The sequence below is a fragment of the Thalia democratica genome, chromosome 1 (assembly GCF_965202585.1).
Source record: "Thalia democratica chromosome 1, ktThaDemo2.hap1.1, whole genome shotgun sequence".
Classification (NCBI taxonomy): Eukaryota; Metazoa; Chordata; class Thaliacea; order Salpida; family Salpidae; genus Thalia; species Thalia democratica.
In genome coordinates, this window is record NC_139165.1 from 62,398,049 (window position 1) to 62,420,474 (window position 22,426).

Consider the following 22,426-nt stretch of genomic DNA (forward strand, 5'->3'; position numbering starts at 1 on the left):
AAAAATAAAATAAACAAAAAACTATCTTTTAAACAAATAAAAAGCCCTTGGTGACACGCCATTTGGAGAACACTCACAAGGCTAAAATCTCAACACTAAAAACCACAAAGTGTGGGAAAATCATGAAGCTCAAATCCCCAAGTAAGTGTTCACCGGCGCTACAACAAAAAAATCACACCAACAATCCAATCATGTGATCACCGCCACCAAAGTGAACTCACAATCAGCTGTTGAGAAAATGCATAAAACTAGTATTATAATGAATACAGTAGCAGCAAATAACTATCTTGAAGCTTGATAATTAACTAATTAACTAAAATGGTAATCAGAATAAAAATCTAAAAATTAATCTAAATTAGAAAAAAATAAAAATAATTAAATAAAAATTAAACAAAAACTATTAAGAAAACTGTAGTTTCTGAAACTTGTATTGGTGGAATTAATTTTAGTCTAATAAAAGTAAGAAAAAATATATATATTTATGCAATAATAATTAATATATACAGCTAACAAATAAATATAACAAAAATATAATAAAAACTGGATAGTAGCAAAAAAAAAAAAAAAAACAATCACGCACAACCATACAACCCATCAACGACCAAAACCTTTAAAATTGTTTTTTTTTTTAATTTAATTCTGATGTATAAAGTCAAAGCAGACCTATTTTTTGCCATGCAGATTATTAATTTTTAGGGTAGTTTGTGAAGAAACAATTAAAACAAAACTATAAAATATAAATTGTTTTTATAAAAATTTGAAGTAATAAGTGGAAGCAAGATTAATTGTTTTACTACATAATCTTTTAACAGAGTTAAACTCTAATAATAGTTAAGTGTGACTAAATACTTAAAACAAATAACTCGGGAATTATAGGTTTTAAAATTTTAACAAGATAGTTTGGTCTCAAATGGCAAAATAAAAAGAATTTACATGAAAAGTATGCTAAATTCTGATTTTTCTTATTTTATTTCCGCTTGACTTATGTTTAAATGTTAAAGTTGCTTTTTTTATATTATTTAAGGTAATTTTTGTTTTGCTATTACTCTCTTACAAAATAGTATTAATGATTATGGGCAAGTAAAAACAAAAACGTTTTTTGTTTGCAGTTTTAGAAAAAAACTTGACTTGAATTAGAGAATCAAGATTATTTCAGCAGTATTTTATTTTCCTTTATTATTTAGTATTGTTTATAAAATATGATTACAAATGCGTTTGATTATGCATATGAATGGTACTATGGATCTAAGGAGGAACATGCCGTGTCTAATTGTGTAATTGGAGAAGAGTATGAGCTACCACTACAATCATTGAACATCAAAAACAAACAGAGGGTGGTAAGAAAAGGTAAATATGTTGATGGAACTGCTGTGAATATTTATTCTGTCAATGGTAAAGAGTGCATAAAAAACTTCAAAAGCAATGTTAAGGTTATCTTAAATACAATCAAGTTAATAAACTAGTTTTTAAGTAACACATGTGTAATGTTCATGTTTGACAAGTCATTGTTTTTTAATGTATTTTGTTGGTTTTTTGTTAACCTTATTATAAATGACAAAAAATTGTTTTCCTTAAGATAATTATAGATTAATAATGTTATGATTATAATATCAAATAAAAAAAAATTCAACCTAATTTTAAATGTTTTCAAAAGACTGAACTAAAAACTTCAATATTTTAATGTTTATACTGCTTGTACAAAATATTAATTTTTTTCAACAACAGTTTCTGAAAACACTTAGACATCCAAACATTGTCCAATATATTAGCCATGTAACAACAAAAGATGAATGCCATCTTATCACAGAAAAATGCTATCCCTTGTCTACTCTTATAAGTAAAATGGATGCCAATGAAATTTGCAGTGGTTTGTATGATATTGCCGTTGCTTTGAAGTTTCTACACTCACAAGTTTGTATTATTTTTTGAGGTTTTAAAAAGATATGAATTTGTTTTGTTCTAAATTTATTTGATTTTATGTTTAGAATGTTTGAGCCAACAATTTTATAATAAGAATTTATTGTTGAAACACTGCATTATTATGACATTCACTAACCTTGTATTCTTTTTAAAATTAGAATTTTGACTAATTACTAAAGTTGATGTACTTTTGTGTTGATACAACACTATTAGCTTTATTTTAAAAGTTTTTTATTTTAAAGTATAACATCAAATTTTAAATTGAACCAATTTTTATTTTTATAAGTTTAGTTCATAAATTTCAGCAATCCTTTTTAATTTTTTTTCTTTTAAACTACTTAATAATAACAAGCAATTAAACCAAACACAAAAATAGAAGTAAACTTTAAATAATCAGATAAAACTACCAAAAAACTCCAGAAATTAAGAAAATACTAACTACAACAAAAATATTTTTTTGAAATACTTACATACTGTAACTCTTGATTCATTGTAAAAATTTTTGTAAATGTTTTTTGTGCAATGTTTAATCCAGGCATCAAAACCTGAGGTACTTAAACAGAAGATAAATAAAGAGAATATAAAAAACTTTTGATATCAGATAGACATGTTAATGTATAATTCATAAATAAAACAAGATAGGTTATTCTTGCATTTAAACAAGAAATAGTATATGAAAAAAGCAAAACATTTTTAAGTAGATAAAAATTTATAAGAAAATAATTTCTACAAGGATACTAAAAAAACTTGCAATCCTTGAAAATTTATGCAAAAAAAAAACTGAAAAAAATGTAATTTTAAACTGTTTTTATATTTAAAGTAATAAAATTTTGATTAGGTATGAAAAAATCTATCATATTTTTTTTGTTGTATCACAAAAAAAAAAAAAAAACATTTAAAGTAGCTTTACATTATCATTTCAATGTTGGTTTAATATTTAAGACAGATTTTTACCTTTAGTTAAGCTCTATACTAAAAATGAACCAAAAACTAGTTTTTTAAAAGCCTGAAACAAGTTTATAAAAACCGTTGTTAACCCTGTATATATAAAAAAAGGCTTAAAATGATTTGTATGAAGGTAGACTGTCTTATTTGTTTATTAAAAAACTAAAAATTTAATCAAGCAATTAAGTATTTTAAAGGGGAGATGTACAGAAGTTAAAAAAATTTATAGTAGTAATATTGTCAGTAGTTAAGTTATTTAGAATGGTTAATTGTTATTTTAGATTTTTTGTATTTATGACTATTATAATTTAATCAAAGGTACTTTCAGCCCTTTCTATTGGTGAAATACTTTGATAGTTGTAGTTGAATAAAGTATAACTATAACTTAACTAAAGCAATTTTAATTGAATCTTAAAAAATAACTTGGTAATAGTAGAAATTTTGTTTGTACATTTTGAATTTTGCTTACAAAATCAATTAAACTTTTACAGCTACAATCTATTAGAAACTTCCTTTATAGAAATTTTACTAAACCAAATTAGCCATACTATAAGAAAAGTTACAAAACAACAAAATAAACATTTTAGATTTATAAGGAATCTTTTGTAGGGTTGCCACTCGGTCAGGAAAAGTCAGGAAATCAGGAAAAGTCAGGAAAAATTAAAAAACATGACAAAAGTCAGGAAAAAATGGGGGGTTTTGAAATAAAGTCAGGAAATTTGATAAAATTAAAAAAAAAAAAGTCAGATTTTATCAGTTTAAATTTACAAAATTCCTTGTTTTCCAAAGCCTTCAAATGGTAAAAATTAATTAAAGGTCCTTTAAAGTCAGTAAATTTCCTAGAAATTTACAAAAATAATTAATTTTATTTCCAATGCCTTCATCTGGTATAAATTAGTAAAATATCCTTTATAAAACTGCAAAAATTTTCTATTAACATATTGAACAAGTACCCTACTTGAACAAGCAGGTTTTGTTATCTTTTTAGTATTGATGATCTGTAGCAAGGACACTTCCATAGTGAAACTGTGATATATAAACAAAAGTTTATCTAGCATAATTTTAGAATCAAAGTGTTTTTTTTTAAGTAAATAATTGAGTTCTTTATAACTAAGCAGTTAGTTTAGTATTTTATATAACAAGTTAATGTGTATACTGAACGGGAATGCAGACCAGATGAAGGAAACCATATCTTCAGTAGATGAAGAGGTTGAAGTGCTAATAAAAAAACGAAGAAAATAGATTTTATTTCATACATTTTAAAAAAACAGTATTTGATTAAGATCTTAATTGTTTTAATGTTTTAACTGTAAAAGTTCGTTATTGTTTTAAGGTTTGTGTTGTGAAAGTTCCTTATTGATTTAAGGTTTTAATTGTAAAAGTTCCTTATATGTCGTTTGTTTATCTAGATATATTTATGCTAGAAAATGCTAAAAGATTGTGTCTTTTTTCAGACAGGCTGTGTTTATAAGGTAATAATACAAATATTTTGCTGATAGAGCTGTTTATTACAAACATCAATCATACACAGATGGTTTAAGTGATGTACTGGAAGTTTGATGATAGAATTCAGCAAAAAACTGTTGTTTTTAACCTGTATTGAAATTAGATTGAAAGCTTTATATAGTTTCAAGTGTTAGGTTATGTATTTTAGAATAAGTTTAGTTTAAGAGCTTGATTTAGAAAAGTCAGGAAAATTTTTGTAAAAAGTCAGGAAATTTTTCTCAGCTTGAACAGTGGCAACCATGGTTATAAAAATCAACTTCATTCTTATAACTTAAAAAATTTAAAAATCTAGTCTAGAAGTTGTCAAATTTTAGCCTGCAATCTAAGATGCATGAAATTTTCAATATAAAGTTTGAAAAATATGTATTTTAAGCAATGAAAAACTTATTTTTTGAGCAAAATAAAAATTATTGCAGTTTGTTCAATAAACTGGGTGTTTAAATGTACTTGAAGTTTAAATTTATAAACTATGTGGCTACTAAGATTTTGTTTTCTTTAATCAAGAAGTACTTTCTAATTTTTACTGTATTATAATTTGTTTGTGTTTTAAATTCAATCTAATTAAGTATTCTTTTAGAACAGTATAGCTAATACTTTTAATATTAGACAACTATAAAAGTCATTGTGCCAAGATAGTTAAGAAATATAGCGTGAACAAGTAAGTATATTGACACCAAATGATATCATTAAAAAAATCTCAAAATCGAACAAGTAAAACTAATTACCCTAAAATTGGTCAACCCTAGTTATACGGATTTCCTGCAATTGCATCAACAAAAGAAATTTATCTATAAAAGATTAACTGTGTTTCACAAGAACTGGTCAAAATTACACAAAGGGTCAATTTTGCACAAATATATTTTTGCACAAAGAAAAATTTGTATAAGGGGACAAAATTGCATAAAGACAATCTTGCACGAGTTACAATTTTTCACAGAGGTTCATTTTTGCACTGGAGTAAAAAAACAGAAAAAGAATAAATTAAAAGATAAATTAATAAAACACAAAAACAAAAAAAGGTACTTGCCAAATGTAAGGGTTAGGGGTAACTGTGATAATTAAAATAAAAATAGAATAAATATTAATAAAAATTCGTATAAAAAAAATCAAGAAAAATAAATTAATTAATTAAAATGAAAAAAAAGCTACCGACCAAGGGTAAGGGTTAGGGGTATTAGTGATAGTAAAAAAAAAATAATAGTAATAAAAAAAAGTTATCGACCAAGAGTTTGGGGTAAAAGTGATAGTAAAATATTTCAAATGAATAAACTAGATTACCAAAAAAAATTAATAAAAGAATAAAAATACCAAAATAAATCAAAAATTAAACCTGTGCAAAATTGTCTGCTCGTGCAAAAGTGACCCTTAGTGTAAAAGTGTCTTTATGCAATTTTGTCCCCTTGTGCAATTTTCTCTGCTGGTGCAAATTTGACACCTATTCCTGTTTCACATGAGCTACTTCTAGTTTTTAATGACTCAGGCTAAATCAGTTTTTTTATTTAAAAATTTGAGAATCTCAGCTTTTCTCAGTTCAAATGCTTAAAAACTTTTGATTAAGAAAATAAAGAAATCTTTTTAAGATCAATTTGAGATGTGAATTTATTTCTAAATAAATAAAGATTTAAATGTTAAAGACTAAATCAGTCAGTATTTGTAAAAATAAATGCTTAAAACCTTTTGTTAAATCTCTAAAAAAAATAAGAATCTTTGTTATTTTGTTTTTAGTATATTATATACGTCATAATTATGAAAATTCATAAAAAAAAACCCACTTCGAACATTACAAAATAGTTCAACAACTAAGCTGTTTGTTTTAATTTGTTTACATCAGCTATGTTTTTCAGAGCTTAGTTGGTTGAACTGTTTTAATTTCTAGTTTAAAGGCTTTATACCAAATACTTTTTAGATTAAAGTTCTTAGCAGTTTATTCATATATTTTACTGTTTGTTTATAGTTATTAGAGATGTTCACAACACTAAAACTTAGCTTTAAGATATAAGTACTAAGTTTTATGGGAGTACAAATTTTAGGTGCAATTCATTTTTCTTTACAAGAACAAAAAATTAAAGGTTTTTTAAATTTAAGTGTAAGCTTTTTAAATCTGATATGACATCAACAATAACTGTATTTATTTAGTGTTTAGGATTTATAATTATTTATCAATTTTAAGTACTAGTCAAAATACTATAATAAACATTTTTTACTTATTTTATTATACTTGTGACAGCGTTTCATTTTAAATTTTAATAAGGCACGACAACGCACATCATTTTATTATAAATCTTCTGGTTAATATGTTTTAACTTAATGCTTAATAAAATTGAACAATTGTGTTTAGTAATATATAATAAGTTTTTACATTAGTAATAGATTAGATATAACATTTATTTTAAAACTTATCACTGAATTTGTTATGTTGAGGGCATAGGGGGGGTCAATCATCTTTTTCACAATTTAGTCTTATTTTATTGAGTTGCAACTAAGCTATGAGTTGCTTTTTGCAAATTTTTAATGCTCGAAATATTTTTGAGATAAAGCTTGTTGAAAACGGAGACTACAATAGTACTAACAAAGACCCCATTAATACCTAAAATGACTTTTAAAGAAGATTTTCCTTACTCTGAAAAAATTTCAGGCTTAATTGGTCTTAGTCAGGCTAAATGAAAAAAAATTCGTGCACGAACCCTGATGACTATATCATTACTGCTAATAAAGTGTTCTCAACTTAATTTATTTTACTTTTATTTGATTATGGGTTATTTTAACTTCTACATTTGTGTTATCAGTTTTTATCACTTCAAAATAAAATTTTATTATAAGCATTTAGGGAATAGGGGGGGGGGGATAAAACATTTTTTTCAAATTTAGTTATATTTTACATAATATAGGATAAGCTACTTGTTACTTTTTACTGCTTGTTAAAGTTCAAAGTAACTTTAGAGATATAAGCAATCAATGTTAAAACCTTTAAAATAGGTTCTTCATGGTAATAGCAAACTAAAAGGGCAAAAATAGACTATTTCACTAAATATCTATCTCCACCTTCAGTTTTTGAGCAATCATTTCAAAACTTTTTAACAGTAATCTTTACTTGTAGGGAACAAATTTAAAAAAAAAGAATTTTTGTAAAAAAAAAATCTGATATTTTAAATTATGGTCATGAAATTTTCTATGGCTTTGTTTAAAAATCTGCTTCCTACGAGTTGTTTTTAATATTGAAAACTACATTTCCTGAAAATTTGAATTAAATTGCTAAAAATATGAAGGAGGAGACATGTTTTTATTAAATTTTTCAAAATTCTAAGAAAATCAGCCTTAAAAATTTTTGATTCCATATGGCTGTATCTGAATTTTTTTTATAAAATGTTTTATACCCCAGAAGTTAATTGAAATTTTTCTCTTCTATAAACAGTATCTTATAGTATATACTCTAAGCTTTCAAGTAAGTGCTTATGTTAATTTTTATACAAAAAAATGTTGGTGCCCCTATGCCCTTAGTATTTTAATTTTTTCAACTAGTATTATTTAGTTACTCTAAAGTAAAACAAAAAGATTCCATGCTTTTAGAAAGTTTCATTAAGAACTATTTAAAGTAAATATAGATCGAAAAAAATTCTTTTTTTTTTTGTATTTACAGGTAAAAACCAGTCATAATAATGTAGCAGTAGGCTCCATATATGTAAATAAAAAAGGAGTTTGGAAACTTGGTGATTTTGATTTTGCTACTAATTTTGAAAATACTACAGAAAGAAATTTATTTGCACCTGAGTGTTTATTGGAAGTTACAGAAAATAAGGTATTTAGTATTACTGTATTGAAGTTCAAATGGCTGTACATTTTACAATATGTAACGTCTAACAGTTTATATCGCATTGAAAACTAATTTTTACTCAAAAAATTTATTTTATTGATATTTTTAAAATAAGTTAATCAAATCAAACTTTTTCCATAAATAACAGAAATTACACTGCAAGTTTGACAAGTTATTTTCGTACAGTTCTGATGTAAACTCGTTTGGAATTCTCATCAAAGAATATCAATACCAAATACAGTTTGCTACTGGAGTTTCTAAAGTATGTATAAGTTCTTTATGTTTTGATTTTGCTGTTTTGTTCAGATGTTTTTTTAATATCAACTTGAATTGAAGCAAAGTGATAGAACTTTACAATTTAAAATTATGCACAAAAAGTTTTTAATTGTCTAATTAATAAGACATTATTATTAAACGTATTTGAGAGTATGATAACTAAAATATAAATGGATACTATATAAAAAGCAATTAAAATAGGTTCTGCAAACATATTTTACTATTGTATCATTTCAAACGAGTGAAACATTGTTTTGTTAATAGAATTAAAAATGATCATTCTTCTAGTATTAAGTTGAGAACTTTTATTTTAATAAAATTACAAAACATATTTTAAAACAAACATAATTTTACATATGTTTTTAGCTGAATGCTTGGAAATTAAGTTGTTTTTAGAAAATTAAAAAAGTGTTTATTTAAGATTTTAAACACTTTTTTCAACAGTTCTTAAGTATTGGCTTCAATTTATTAAAAATAATTACTATTAAGTTCTTGAATTCTTCTTATTGAAAAAAAAGAAAAAAAAATTATTGTAAATTATATTTTGTTTGAATGATTTATAAATTTATTTTAAAAACAACTTTTTAATTTATATTTTTTTATTATTCAATAGTTTACTTGCCACAGGGTTCGTGCGCGTCAGGCTAAGTCAGGCTAAATCAGTTTTTTTGAAAAAAGTTGAAAAACGTCAGGCTAAATCAGTTTCTTTAATTAAAAAATTGAGAATTTCAGTTTTTCTCAGTTCAAATGCTTGCAAAACTTTTGATGAAAAAAAATTGAGAAATCGTTTTAAGATCAAATTGAGATGTGAATTTATTTTTAAATAATATTTAATTATTAAGACAATCAGTCAGTATTTAAAAAATAAATGCTTAAAACCTTTTGTTTAGTTTTTAAAATAACTTTAAGAATCTTAATTATTTTGTTTTGAGTAGATTATATACGTTATGATTATGAAAATTCATAAGAAAATACAGTTTAAACATTACAGTTTAGTTCAACAACTTAGCTTTTTTTTTAATTTGTTTACATCAGCTATGTTTTCCAGAGCTTAGTTGGTTGAACTTTTTTAGTATCTAATTTAAACGCTTTATACCAAATACTATTTAAATTAAAATTCATAGCAGTTTATTCATATATTTTACTTTTTGTTAAAAGTTATTAGAGATATTCACAACACTAAAACTTAGCTTTAAGATATAAGTACTAAGTTTTGTGGGAGTACAAATTTTAGGTGCAATTCATTTTTCTTTAAAAGAACAAAGTATTAAAGGTTTTTTTTTAAATTTAAGTGTAAGCTTTTTAAATCTGATATGACAACAAGAATCACTGTATTTATTTAGAGTTTAGGATTTATAATTATTTATCAATTTTAAGTACTAGTCAAATACTATAACAAACATTTTTTTACTTATTTTAATACTCGTGTAAGCGTTTCATTTTAAATTTCAATAAAACAAGACAATGCTAAATGTCGTTTTGTTATAAGTCTTCTGGTTAATATGTTTTTACTTAGTGCTTAATTAAATTGAACAATTGTGTTTAGTAATATTCTTTAAATCTATACTTTAGTAATACATTAGATATAATACTTATTTTAAAATTTATTACTGAATTTGTTATGTTAAGGGCATAGGGGGTCAATCACCCTTTTCACAATTTAGTCTTATTTTATTGAGTTGCAACTCAACTATGAGTTGCTTTTTACATATTTTTAAGCTCAAAATATTTTTGAGATAAAGCTGGTTGAAGTCGGAGACAACAAAAGTACTAAACAAGAACCCCAATACCCAAAATGACTTCTAAAGGGGATTTTCCTTACTTTGAAAAAATGTCAGGCTAAATTGGTCTCAGTCAGGCTAAATGAAAAAAATTTCGCGCACGAACCTTGTTGCCAGTAGTTTGCTAATAAAGGTCATAACAAAACAAGTTCTTTGAAATATGCAATAATAACAAAAAAATACTTACACAGTACTTTCTTTATTCAAGGTTGTCACTTTACCTGGAAAAACCTTGAAAAACCTGGAATTTGACAATTTAGGAAAAAAATCCTGGAAGTTGAGAAATTTTGAAAAAAAACCTGGAAAAACCTAGAATGTTGAACAAAAATCATTAAAAAACTTGGAAAAAACCTGGAATTTTAATAATTTTCACATGTTCAGTAGTAAAATTTTGATTTGACTCAAAAAATCTATCATATAAATAAAAATTTCAGTCATTGTCAAAACATTTTTTTAGTAAAAAAAAATATTTAAAGTAGCTTTACAGTATCTTTTCAATGTTTTTATATTATTTACTACAGTTTCTTACCTTAAATTAAAATTAGACCGAAAAATGTATACTTTTAAAAACCTGGTAGAAATTTAGAAAACCTGGAAAACATTTTGAAAAATCAAGAATCAACCTTGTTTATTTAACTGACGCACGTTTCTCTGTCTTAAGCAATTAACATAGTTCCACGGAGTTCTTAAAAAAAAAGTGCTGCAAAAAATAATAGAAGATGAAAAGATGAGTATGTGTATGCAATAAATAAGTAAATTGTTGTTTTTTTAAGTGATAAAAATGTAAGTTTGAATACAGTTGTTTTATTTAAATTTTTCTTACCTTAACAACAGGAAAAGTTTTCCATAATTTTAAAAGATATAACACGAGATGATTACACTAATAGACCAACAATGGCTGAAATATTAACCATGCCTGTGCTGAAATCAAACTTTAAATACATTATAAATTTTTTGCAAGCAATAACACTTAAGCAACAATGTGAAAAAGATCAGTTCTTCACGTGAGTTTTTGTAAAATATTTTTAAGTGAAAATATATATTCAAAAAATAAAAGGATAAGGGCATAGGGGTGAAACACTTTTTTTGAGTCTTATTTTTTACCCAAATAACGAAGCTACCAGTTACTTTTAACCATTAAAGAAAATTCTAAGTAATATTAGAGATACAAGTGGTCAAAGTTATAGAGTTCGATAGATTCTTTATAAAAGTCTCAAACTAAAAATTCGAAAGTACACTATTTAACTAAAAATATATTTCCTCCTAGAATAGCAACGTGCCTCCTAGAATAGCCAACGATAATAGCAATAGAATTTTGACTTTACTAATATTCAATACATTAAAGTCAACTTGTAGGAAACAAATTTTTTGTTGATAGTTTTTTTTAGATAAAAAAAAAGATCTTAATTTTATATCATAATTCATTTGAAACTTTTGTCAAAAATCAACTTTCTTAGGTTTGTTTGTAATATTTTTTTAAGTCTGAAAATTTGAAATAAATTGCACCAAAACCGTTGAAAATAGGTTTTTTTATTCACTATTTTATATTCACAATTTTATATGTCTATATTTCTCACAAAAAATTTATTGAACTCTCTGACTTTAAGAGGGTTGCCACAAAATTAGGAAAAGTCAGAACATTTGACAAAATTTGAAAAAGCATCAGAGTTTTTCAGTTCAAATTTACAATTTTCCTTATTTTCCGAAGCCTTCAAATGGTAAAAAATTAATATAAAATAATTTTAAATCAGACTAAAACTGCAAAATTTTCCTAGAAATTTACATAACTACCTGATTTTCAATGCCTTCATATGGTAAAAATTAATAAAATATCCTTTATAAAACTGCAAAATATTTCTATTAACATATTGAACAAGTACTCTACTAGAACAATCAGTTTTTGTGTGCATTTTAGTATTGATGGTCTGTGGCAAGTACACTTCCATGTGTTTATAAGTTAAAAAATAAAAGTATTTTGGTGATAAAGCTGTTTATTGCAAATACATCAATCATACAGAGATGGTTCAAGTGATGTAATCAAAGTTATATGATTGAATTCAGCAAAAAAACTTGTTTTAACCTGCATAAAAATAAGAGTGAAAGCTTTATATAGTTTCAAGTGTTTGATTATGTATTTTAGAATAAGTTTAAAAAAAGAGTTTGATTTAGAAAAGTCAGGAAAATTTTAGTAAAAAGTTAGGAAATGTTTCTCAGCTTGATCTGTGGCAACCCTGCTTTCACTACTTACATTACAAAATTTAGTTGGAATATTAAAAAGCTCTAAAAAGCAATTTATAGCTTAGTTTAAACTCTACAGTTTAAGATCAAGATTTGAAAAAAGTGATTTACCCCTGTTTACTAAAACCCATATGTCCTTATTTTTTTAGTTATTGCGTAACATTTAGTTTCTGCGTTTCTGCCAGATGATTTTTTTTATCTTGTTACTACTAACATAATTTCATTAATTTAAGTTTTTTTTTTTGATAACATTTATTTTTGTAAGATTTTTGTTTAATTGCACTAATTCAGAGGTCTTAATTTAGTTAAATTTTTTTTTTTAAAGCCATGAAAATAAACGGTTATGTCATAAAAACTTTGTATTAAGCTATAATATCAATAAATACTCTTTACCAGTGCTAAATTATTGCAATATTTATTAATTTTATATCTGTTATATACATATAACAGAAATCAGTTAATCAAGTAAAAAAACAAAACGAAAAAGTAATTAAAATTAAAAATAATCATAGTTAAATATAACATGAGAGCACTAATTAAATAAACAAGTATAATGATTAGTCAAAGTTTCTCTACTTACATAACTTTGGTTTATTTAAATGAATGTACAACTATATGGCTTCAATTTTGACCAGATCAAAAATATTGTTATAAGTTCTTAATATTTTAAATATAGTTTCATTATAACTTTTTTCCATAAGTTGGGTTTTTAACTAAATGGACTGATATTGAAACCTTGATTTTTACAAGTTGATCTTATTTTATAGAGTTTTATCTGAGCTATCAGACATTTTTAACCGCTTGCAATTCAAAGTAATTTTTGAGATTTGAGCAATCAAAGCCGGTGACCTCAATAGGTTCATAATGGAAGGCACAAACTAAAATCGCGAAAAAAGACCATTTCACTAAAAATCTATCTCCTCTTTCATTTTTTAAGCTATCTTCTTCAAGTTTTCACAGAAAGTGTATTATTAAACTTTAAAAAGATTGAATGCAGGAATTTTTTAATATTTTATAATTCAAACTCTCAAAGTCTTTTAAACTATAAAAGGAACATTTCCTAATAGTTTGAGGTCTCTAGCTCAAAAAATGAAGGAGAAAAAAGATTTTTAGTGAATTTTTAGAATTTCCGAGAAAATTGACCCCAAAGTATTTGCGGTCCATATGTTTGTATCGGAAACTTTTTAAAAAAGTTGCAATATCTCAAAAGTTAATTTATATTTTTTAATTCTTTAAAAACTGGCTTGTAGTTTGTACTTCAAGCTTTCATATAAGATCCAATGTTATTTTTAGTAAAAAAAAAAAAATGTTGAACCCCCCTACGCCCTTAATTATAAAATACTTTAAAGTACCATTACAGTATCTTTTCAATATTTTGATTATACTTAATACAGTTTTTTATTTTAAATTATTTTATTTACTTAAAATGGACAAAAAAAATTGAGCTTTCAAAAACCTGGAAAAAAAATTCAAAATAAACCTATAGCAACCCTTATATATTCCACAATATTAGTTTAGTCAAGTTTTAGTTGTGAAATAAGTCTTTTAAGTAAATTTGTCTTTAAAATTCCTTAAAATTAACTCAGATTATTGAAATATTCAGTAAAGTAAACCTTTTTTGACATATTCATTAATACTAAATTATTTAAAATTTAGTTGATGTTTTACTGAAATTGTTTTAATGTTTTAAAACTAAGCGATAGATAATGTATTTCATGGGTAAGCAGGTAGTTTAATTTAAAGCAAAAAACAAGTGTGCAGAGACATTTATTTTAATCTCCTTTCTTTTTTTTTTGCAACTATATATGTTTTTAAATTAAAATATATCCAAAATTATTTTCTTTTGTATAAAATTTTTATGTTCTTGTATTAATCATACGATAATGATTAACTCTCGAACCTATTTTCAAAAATTGAATTGCGGAAAAAATAATGTAATTTTTTATACAGTAATCTTGTGAAAATGTTATCAGATAGCAAGATATATTCACATGTGTTTGCTAGATGCATTGTACCTCTCTTACTAACTCCAATTGTCATGGGAGAACAAAAAGCTATTAGTTTTGTAATCCAGAAAATATTAAAGCCTAAAAACAAGGGAAATTGTAAGTTTATTGTTCATAATAAAGAAAAATATTAATATACTTAATTTTCTTCCTGGTTAAAACATTTTTACATACTTTTTTAACTTTAGATAAATGTGTTTCATCATTCACAAAATACAGGAAAATAAAATTTATTTACCTTTATTCTTAAAACCTACTACATTTTTCTAATTTCGAATGAGAGTGTTACATATTTTTTACCGTTTTAATAATTTTGTAGCTGAAGGTTTAATACCAGACGAAGAGTTTTCTCAATATGTAATACCAAAAATTTCTGAGCTGTTTAAGAGCAGAGTGCTGCATGTTCGGCTGGTTTTAATAAAATACCTCGAATTTTATATACATCTGTTCGACAAGCAAGTACTACATGACTTCATTATTCCCGAAGTTTGTTAAATGTACTTTTATGCTAGAGTTAAAATATCGTTTTTACAAGCTCTATCTTATACCTTTTTTTGTACATTTTTCTAGGTTGATATGTGATTATGAAAACCCACTGGGAAAATTACTTGGCCAATTATACCTTATTTTTTAAAAGTATAAAATTGTAGTCAATGATAGTTTTTTAATAAAAATTTGAAAACTTGTTTGCAAAATGATCTTTTTTAATTGTTATATCTCAACCAATTTTTCTACAACTATTTATTTTTAATAGATTATATGACAATAAATTTTCTCTATCGTCTTGTTATCTTTTTAGAAATGTAATACAAATTTGTTAAGTCTCAATTTTAAATACTTACAAACTGAAAAATATAATCTACTATTGGTACTAAAAGCTACTAAAATCGTATAATGAATAAATACAATTTTTTAAATTCTTATTATATGAAGGTTGCTATATTCTATGCTTGAGATAACTTAAAGGTAAATTAAAAAACAGCACGTTACCTAAAATTTAAAAATTTTGAGGATGTTTATTTAGTTTTTCTTGGTTTTATTGTTGGTTATTAAAAGTTACTATATTTTTTAGCAATTCTTAAATAAAACTTGTCTTTTTTACTATTTCTTTTAGTAGTATTAGTTAGTAAAGTAGTTATAATCAACATATTTTTCAGTTAATTGTCGGGATGAATGATACTAACAACGAGCTTGTAAAAGAAACACTTGTAGCGCTTGCCAGCACAATTCCTGTTGTTGGTGCAGATATAATACTTGGTGATGACCGGGAAAAAATTTTTCATCTGGCAACTCCCAAAGTAATTTTTTTTAGATATTGATTAGCTTTTATAACAAAACTATTTCCTTTGTAATGTTAGGCTTATTCGAAAAAGTACAAAATAGTTATTTATTTCTAAGAACGCTTAAAGATATTACGTAACAATAGATAAGTTTTGTTGTTTTTTGAAGACACTTTTTTATATGGCAGAGTGGAATGATAGGGCTTGAGTTGACATTATATGTATTGAAAGTAACATGTTAAGGCTTCAGAGAACTGCTATCTTGTAAATACTGTTTATCTCTCTTTATTATCTTTAATTGCAAGTTTACATTTCTAATTTGTTTAATAGTAAAATTTTGTAAAAATTAGTTTTTTATAATATACTAGTGATTTATTTAGTGTATTAGTGATAGTTTAAGTTATCTGTATTTATATATAATAATTTAGAATTATTAGATCCTGTTAAATGTTCATATTATTATTAGTATTTGTTATTGTTATTGATTCCATATGTTTATATTCCCTATGTTGATATGCATATTTTGCCTAATATTGTAAGTAACATTATTTTAAGATGATCTCAAGTTACTCAGAGGCAGTATCTGTTCCGTCGTGGCTGCCAGGCCCTGCGAGCGGACACCTTAGATAAAAATGTTGAAGGCTTTATCTCTGAAATGTTTTTAAAGTTGTTTAGAGTAAGTATAAAATAAACTACCTTTAATTCTTATACTTAAAAACATATATGTTAGAGCATATTTAGATATATATATATATATAAAATAAGGTTAATGTTTAAACTTAAACACTTTCAACTGAGCCCACTTGAAGGGCTTTTAAATAATTTATTGAAATGGCGATTTTAAAAATTCTGGAACATATGTTTCATAAAGCTTTAATTTTTCATAAAGCTTTAATCATCAGCCAGTTAAATTCAAAATAAAAAGCACTGTACTAAACAAAGATACAAAAGATATTACGTCATACTGTTTTTGTTTTTTAGCATAACTTTTGTATCTTTGTTTAGTACAGTGCTTTTTATTTTGAATTTAACTGGCTGATGATTAAAGCTTTATGAAAAATTAAAGCTTTATGAAACATATGTTCCAGAATTTTTAAAATCGCCATTTCAATAAATTATATATATATATATATATATCTTAATATGCTTTAATATAAATGCTTTCAGCTAGCACGGTTTGAGTTAAATAGCACTTTGCTAAACAATGATGAAAAAGTTTTACAAAAAAACAACATTTTCTGGTTTTTTTTAATCGACTTTTCTAAATAAATTATTTAAAAGCCCTTCAAGTGGGCTCAGTGGAAAGTGTTTAAGTTTATTTAACCACATTGTTTTCTTATGTATAAATATAGAAATAAGTTGATTAACGTAAAAATAATAATTTTTTAACCCAGAGGCCACCTTAGGGCTTTTTTAATAAAAAAGTTTGTTACAAGATGTAAAAACTTGCAGAACTAAAGTTTCGTACCTACGCACTCCTTAACTACAAAATAAGTTCAAATTAAAGCACAAAACAAAACACTCAAATGAAAGTTTAAAACTTAAGCATAAATACATTATGACGTAATTTTTAAAATATTAAAAATCATGTAAAACGGCTTGTGTAAAAATTAAGTTACCAATCGATAATAAACTGGCAAAAATTCATAATACTTCAGTGAGTGACTACAATTTGAACAGAAAATTGAGTATGATAGAAATAATATAAAAAGTTGAATAAAAATAAAAATTAAAATTAATATGAGGTGAAATTAAAACTTATTAAACTTCAAAAGCAATATTTTTATATGTCAGACGATACAAACTCGCTTCTTTTGTTTAGGCAGGTGTTATCTTTCAGTGCATATACAACGGCTGTTGCTTCTTTGAGACACAGCCTACATATCAGGCTATTGCCGTCAGCTATAGGCTGTGCTCTTTTTATAACAATGCCGCTGCGCTTTTAACCACAAACATACTTTGAAAGCTCGGTGTCATTTTTATATATGCCTTATAGATTTTTTTATGATTGGCATACCTGAATCTAAACTCAGTTGAGCACAAGCCGATGTAGAACCTCGTCTCAACTCCAGAGTTTACTGTGGCCCTGTAAACGATATTCTCCGAACGGCAATTGTCCCCTTTCAAAGCATATATACAGCTATCAGCACAACCACATTTACTCCGAATTCCTGAGTTTTGATTTAAATTTTTTTTTGTGTGCCTTAAAGATATTCTCTATGTTTGCCGTGCACGAATAGCTTATTCGCATGTTATGTTTGTTGAAAATTTTTGTTAGCTATTACTACGTCATAATAATTATAAAACTTTCAAATTATAATTTTATGTTTTTCATTGTAAATAAATTTTAGCTTACTGATGAGTATATGAGGTTTTATATCTCATATACGAAACGGTCGTATAAACCTATTGTTTTTTATATAATCAAATAAATATTTAACTCCAATTCAATTGGTAGAGCGCTATCGACCAGAAATTTTGATAAAATCTTTTAATATATATATAGTTTATATATATTAAAGGTTTTATAAAATGTTCTGATCGATAGTGCTCGACAAATTAAATTGGAGCTAAATATTTATCTAATTATATAAAAACTATAATTTAAACAGCTGTTTCACACATTGAAATGTAAAATTTCATGTGATAAGAAAGAAATAAAAAACAAAGAAAAAGAGACATAATATATTTCAACCCACCATTCAGTCTAAATATAAGTTCCAAAATAGGCAAACAATTCTTAAACCTGATTACTACATCATTTGACGAAAACCACCCATTCCATAAAATATTCAACCGAAACACAATTAAAATATCTTATAGTTGCACAAATAATTTCAGAAGTAAAATAACAGCTCACAACAACAAAATGTTAAACAAAAGCAATATTGACAATAAAAGCACCATAAAAGATAAACTTTGTAATTGCCATAAAGAACCTTGCTCTTTAAATAACGAATGCCTAGTGTCAAATATAATTTATAAAGCAACATTAACATCAAATAAAACAACAAAGCAGTATATAGGATCCACAGGAAATACCTTTAAACAAAGATACAGAAACCACAAATCATCATTCAACAATGCTAACAAAAGACACACAACAGAACTAGCGAATTACATATGGAACTTTAAAGATAACAATACAGACTACAAAATTAAATGGGAAATATTAAACAGGACAAAATAAAAATTCAATACTAAATTCGGCTGCAAACTTTGTAACTTAGAAAAAATAGAAATCGAGAAATCAGATAAGAACGTAACACTAAACAAGAAAATCGAAAGACAAAACATATGCATCCATTATCAAAAATTCTTTTTTAACAAAAATAAAACCAACTAAATATTAAAACAAAATAAAATCGAAGCGGCAAACACGAGTATTTTATAACATTTTTCCCAACAGTCTAAAAAAAATTTTTTAACAGCTTAAAACATTTTTTCAAAATAACCTTTTTAAACTTTCCTAAAAAGCATAAAATAACATTCACAGCGTATTATTTCAAATTCAGCTAATCGTACAATAAACTGTACCATTACTACGTCACGATTATTACAAAAATTTTAAAATCGAAATTTATTTTCACTAACATAATAAACTGTAACTTACTGACGATCACATGAAATTTTACATTTCAATGTGTGAAACAGCTGTTTAAATTATAGTCTTATATAATTAGATAAATATAGTGTATATATATTTTTTTTTAAATTAAATTTTAAAAATAATTTCAACAACTTTCAATTTATCTTTTTTATCTCAAAGTTAAAAGTTTTTTTTATTTCAACTCAGTAATAAGTATTATATATTTTCAGTCAGTTTTTTATTTACAAATTAAAAATGTTTTAATCATTTAAACGTTTATTTAGTTTTGATTTCCATAATTTTATTTATCGTATAAAATAATATTTTCCTTAAACACCTATTCTTCACAAAACTTTTTAAATACAAGTATAACCAAAAATAAAATGTCCTTCCCCTATATTTAAACCATGTTTATGATGAAATGAAAAATAATAAATTGTAACGAACTTACTGGCAACCCGAACTTTACCATACGTTCGAAATTATCAAAACTTTTAATTAGTCTATATCTATTATCAACTTGACTTGCATACAGCAAATAAGTTTATAAGCGAGTTGTTTGAAACCAAGTTGCGTATTTTCTTTAATTGAAAACCCACACTGAGGTTCTGATGTTAGGAAGTAAACTAATTGCAAATGACATATAAATTTTGTTGAATATATTTACTATATCATAGCACCTAATGAGAGATTGTAAAGTAAATAAATAGTTAAATTGAAAATTAAGTTTACGTTCGAGTACAACGCAAATTTAAATTTAATTATGCTTGTACATTAAACTATATTATTTTTTCAAGTTCAATGGAAGCATGTTGAACGGTCAATCTGTGCTTACGCATCAAGAAACGTTTACTGAAAGAAAACCGTTTATAGACACTAAAGAAAAGGAAGTAAAGAAAAAGTTAACTTTATTTGAAATAGCACAGAAGAATAAGAAATACCTTACCAACATCAAGCAATTAGAAATACGGAAAAAACAAAATAAGTCTTCTAATTCTCTTAACTTAAAAGTATTTTTAAACTATATCTTTTTATTTTTCTTATGCTTTAATCATTATGAAGTTTACGTGCTGTTTAGTTTGAAGTACACTTTCAAACTTTTTTTATTTATAGAGTATTTTAATAAAGAAAATTAGTTTTAATGTGTACAGGCTAACTTTTAATCAAAACCTTTAATTATACGCCTACATATTTTAAGTTTATTTCTCATTTTTTATTCTAATTTTCTTTTAGTCATTAGTAAATATTTATTCTTTTTTTTTAAACAGACTGTCTAATTTAATGTATAATTTTAAATTGACTATTTTAATTTTAATATTTTGCTGCGTTACAAAATAATTGGAAGTAAAAATAAGTAAACTAGCTAAGCTTTAGGTCTTAAAAATAAGATCAACTTCTTAAAATAAACTTTACTCCCTATTGCTTCAAATTATTTTCTCTTTCACGTAAAAATTTCTCGGCTAAAATTATTTTAACTGCTCACTGAGTAACTAAAAATTTAAGTTAGTTTTATGTTTAATTTTGACAACAAAAAATTTCAGAAAAATTCGTGGAATGGAATTGACAAAGTGAACCAGGATGTAGATTTTGAAACGTGGGCAGAAAGTTCAGATGAAAGCAACACAGAAGGGTGGAGCAGTTTTGATGTGTAATCACCAATATAGAGATGAAAGTAAAATTTAAAGCTGAAACTCAAAATAGGAGCACAGTGTCATTAAGAAACTAAATCCACAGCATATTTAACCTTGTTAAATTATTATCCTTTAAAAGTTTATAAAGGATAAAAGTTACACTTAATTAAATTCTGTTATATATTTTGACCATATTTTACATAAATTTTGATTATTTTCCTTACTTTAAAAAAATCTTTACCTTTTTAGGTTTCACTTAGTTTTATTTACAAAAATAAGTTTAATTTTCTAAAACTTAGAGTATATATTTATTCTTATTTAAGACTTTGTTATTCATCTATAAGTATAAGTAATTTAGCTTCAATCAGTATAAAAAATTTAACAATTTTATTGTTTAGATTTGAAGTATTTTAGAAAATTTATATGATGCTTGTTTGAATTTATTTTTATTTTATTTAGATGTTTTTTGATTGTGTTTTAACATTAGAACAGATAAAAACACCTTTTTAGAGATTAAAAATTTCAAACTCAACAAAAGGATATATATTATTTTAATACTATTTAGTACGCTTCATTTTGTTTTTCTCGTATCTTTTTGTAAAATTATTATGGGTCGATGTTTATATTTATCTTATTTAGTTTATCTTAGAACAAAACACGATAAGACCTAGATTTTAATTTTTTGTCCTGTGTAGTTTAACTTGATACCATTGTTGTACATCGATTTGTTTTGTTGCTAATTGTTTTTTAAGAAACAAAATTCAAATTCGTATTAAAAATGTATAAAACTAATGTTTGATAGTCTTTTTGCACATTTAATTCAGGACTTTCAAATTAAATAGTTTTTCAAACGTTTTGATACCTGGTTGTGCTTGCTTTACTTTGTGTACTATATATTTATTTTCTTTTGTAATGAAAAATATTTTACACAAATCATAAGTTTTTAATCATGAGTATTATTTTTTAAATACATTCCGGCTTTTTATTACTTACATTCACTAGCTTTTTTAATGCATATTTATTCTTTATCTTCGATTATTTGTACTTTAATATATTATTGTTTTTAGATCAATTGTTTATTTAAACCTTACTTTTGAATGTGTTTTATTTTGTTTATTATCATTTCGAAATTTATTTTCTCGTACAATTTATCATGTATTCCGTTATTGTTTTTTATTTACTTTCTACTGTGTTTTTTTGTACTTCTATTTTACTTCTTTAGTTTGACATTATATCTAGGATAGTTAAAGTTTCAATAAACTCTTGATAAATAATCCTTACTAAAAAATAAATTATAATTATTTTTACTTTAAAAACATTTTGAAAAATAAACTAAGCTGTTTAAAAATATCGTTCTTTTAATCCAAAAAATTTTATAAGTACAGTAACCTCCGCTTATTTACGCACATTGTGTCCACAGAAAAAATGCGTAAAGATACGAGA

General features: G+C 24.8%; 1 protein-coding gene across 2 annotated transcripts; it reads left to right on the forward strand.

The window, feature by feature from the left end:
- Positions 1-1,189: 1,189 nt before the first annotated feature.
- Positions 1,190-21,517, forward strand: LOC145833783 (protein-associating with the carboxyl-terminal domain of ezrin-like). 2 transcript variants are annotated; one of them, XM_082940966.1, is made up of 10 exons: positions 1,190-1,430; positions 1,726-1,911; positions 8,009-8,167; positions 8,331-8,444; positions 11,074-11,243; positions 14,428-14,582; positions 14,803-14,969; positions 15,641-15,781; positions 20,150-20,362; positions 20,894-21,517. In XM_082940966.1, exons 1-10 carry the CDS (start codon positions 1,200-1,202, stop codon positions 21,002-21,004), a joined length of 1,647 nt encoding a protein of 548 aa, XP_082797092.1. In that variant the 5' UTR covers positions 1,190-1,199; the 3' UTR covers positions 21,005-21,517. The 2 variants fall into 2 exon arrangements, with proteins under 2 accessions (XP_082797092.1, XP_082797100.1); XM_082940974.1 differs by having other exon boundaries at positions 1,320-1,347.
- The last annotated feature ends 909 nt before the right edge of the window (positions 21,518-22,426 follow it).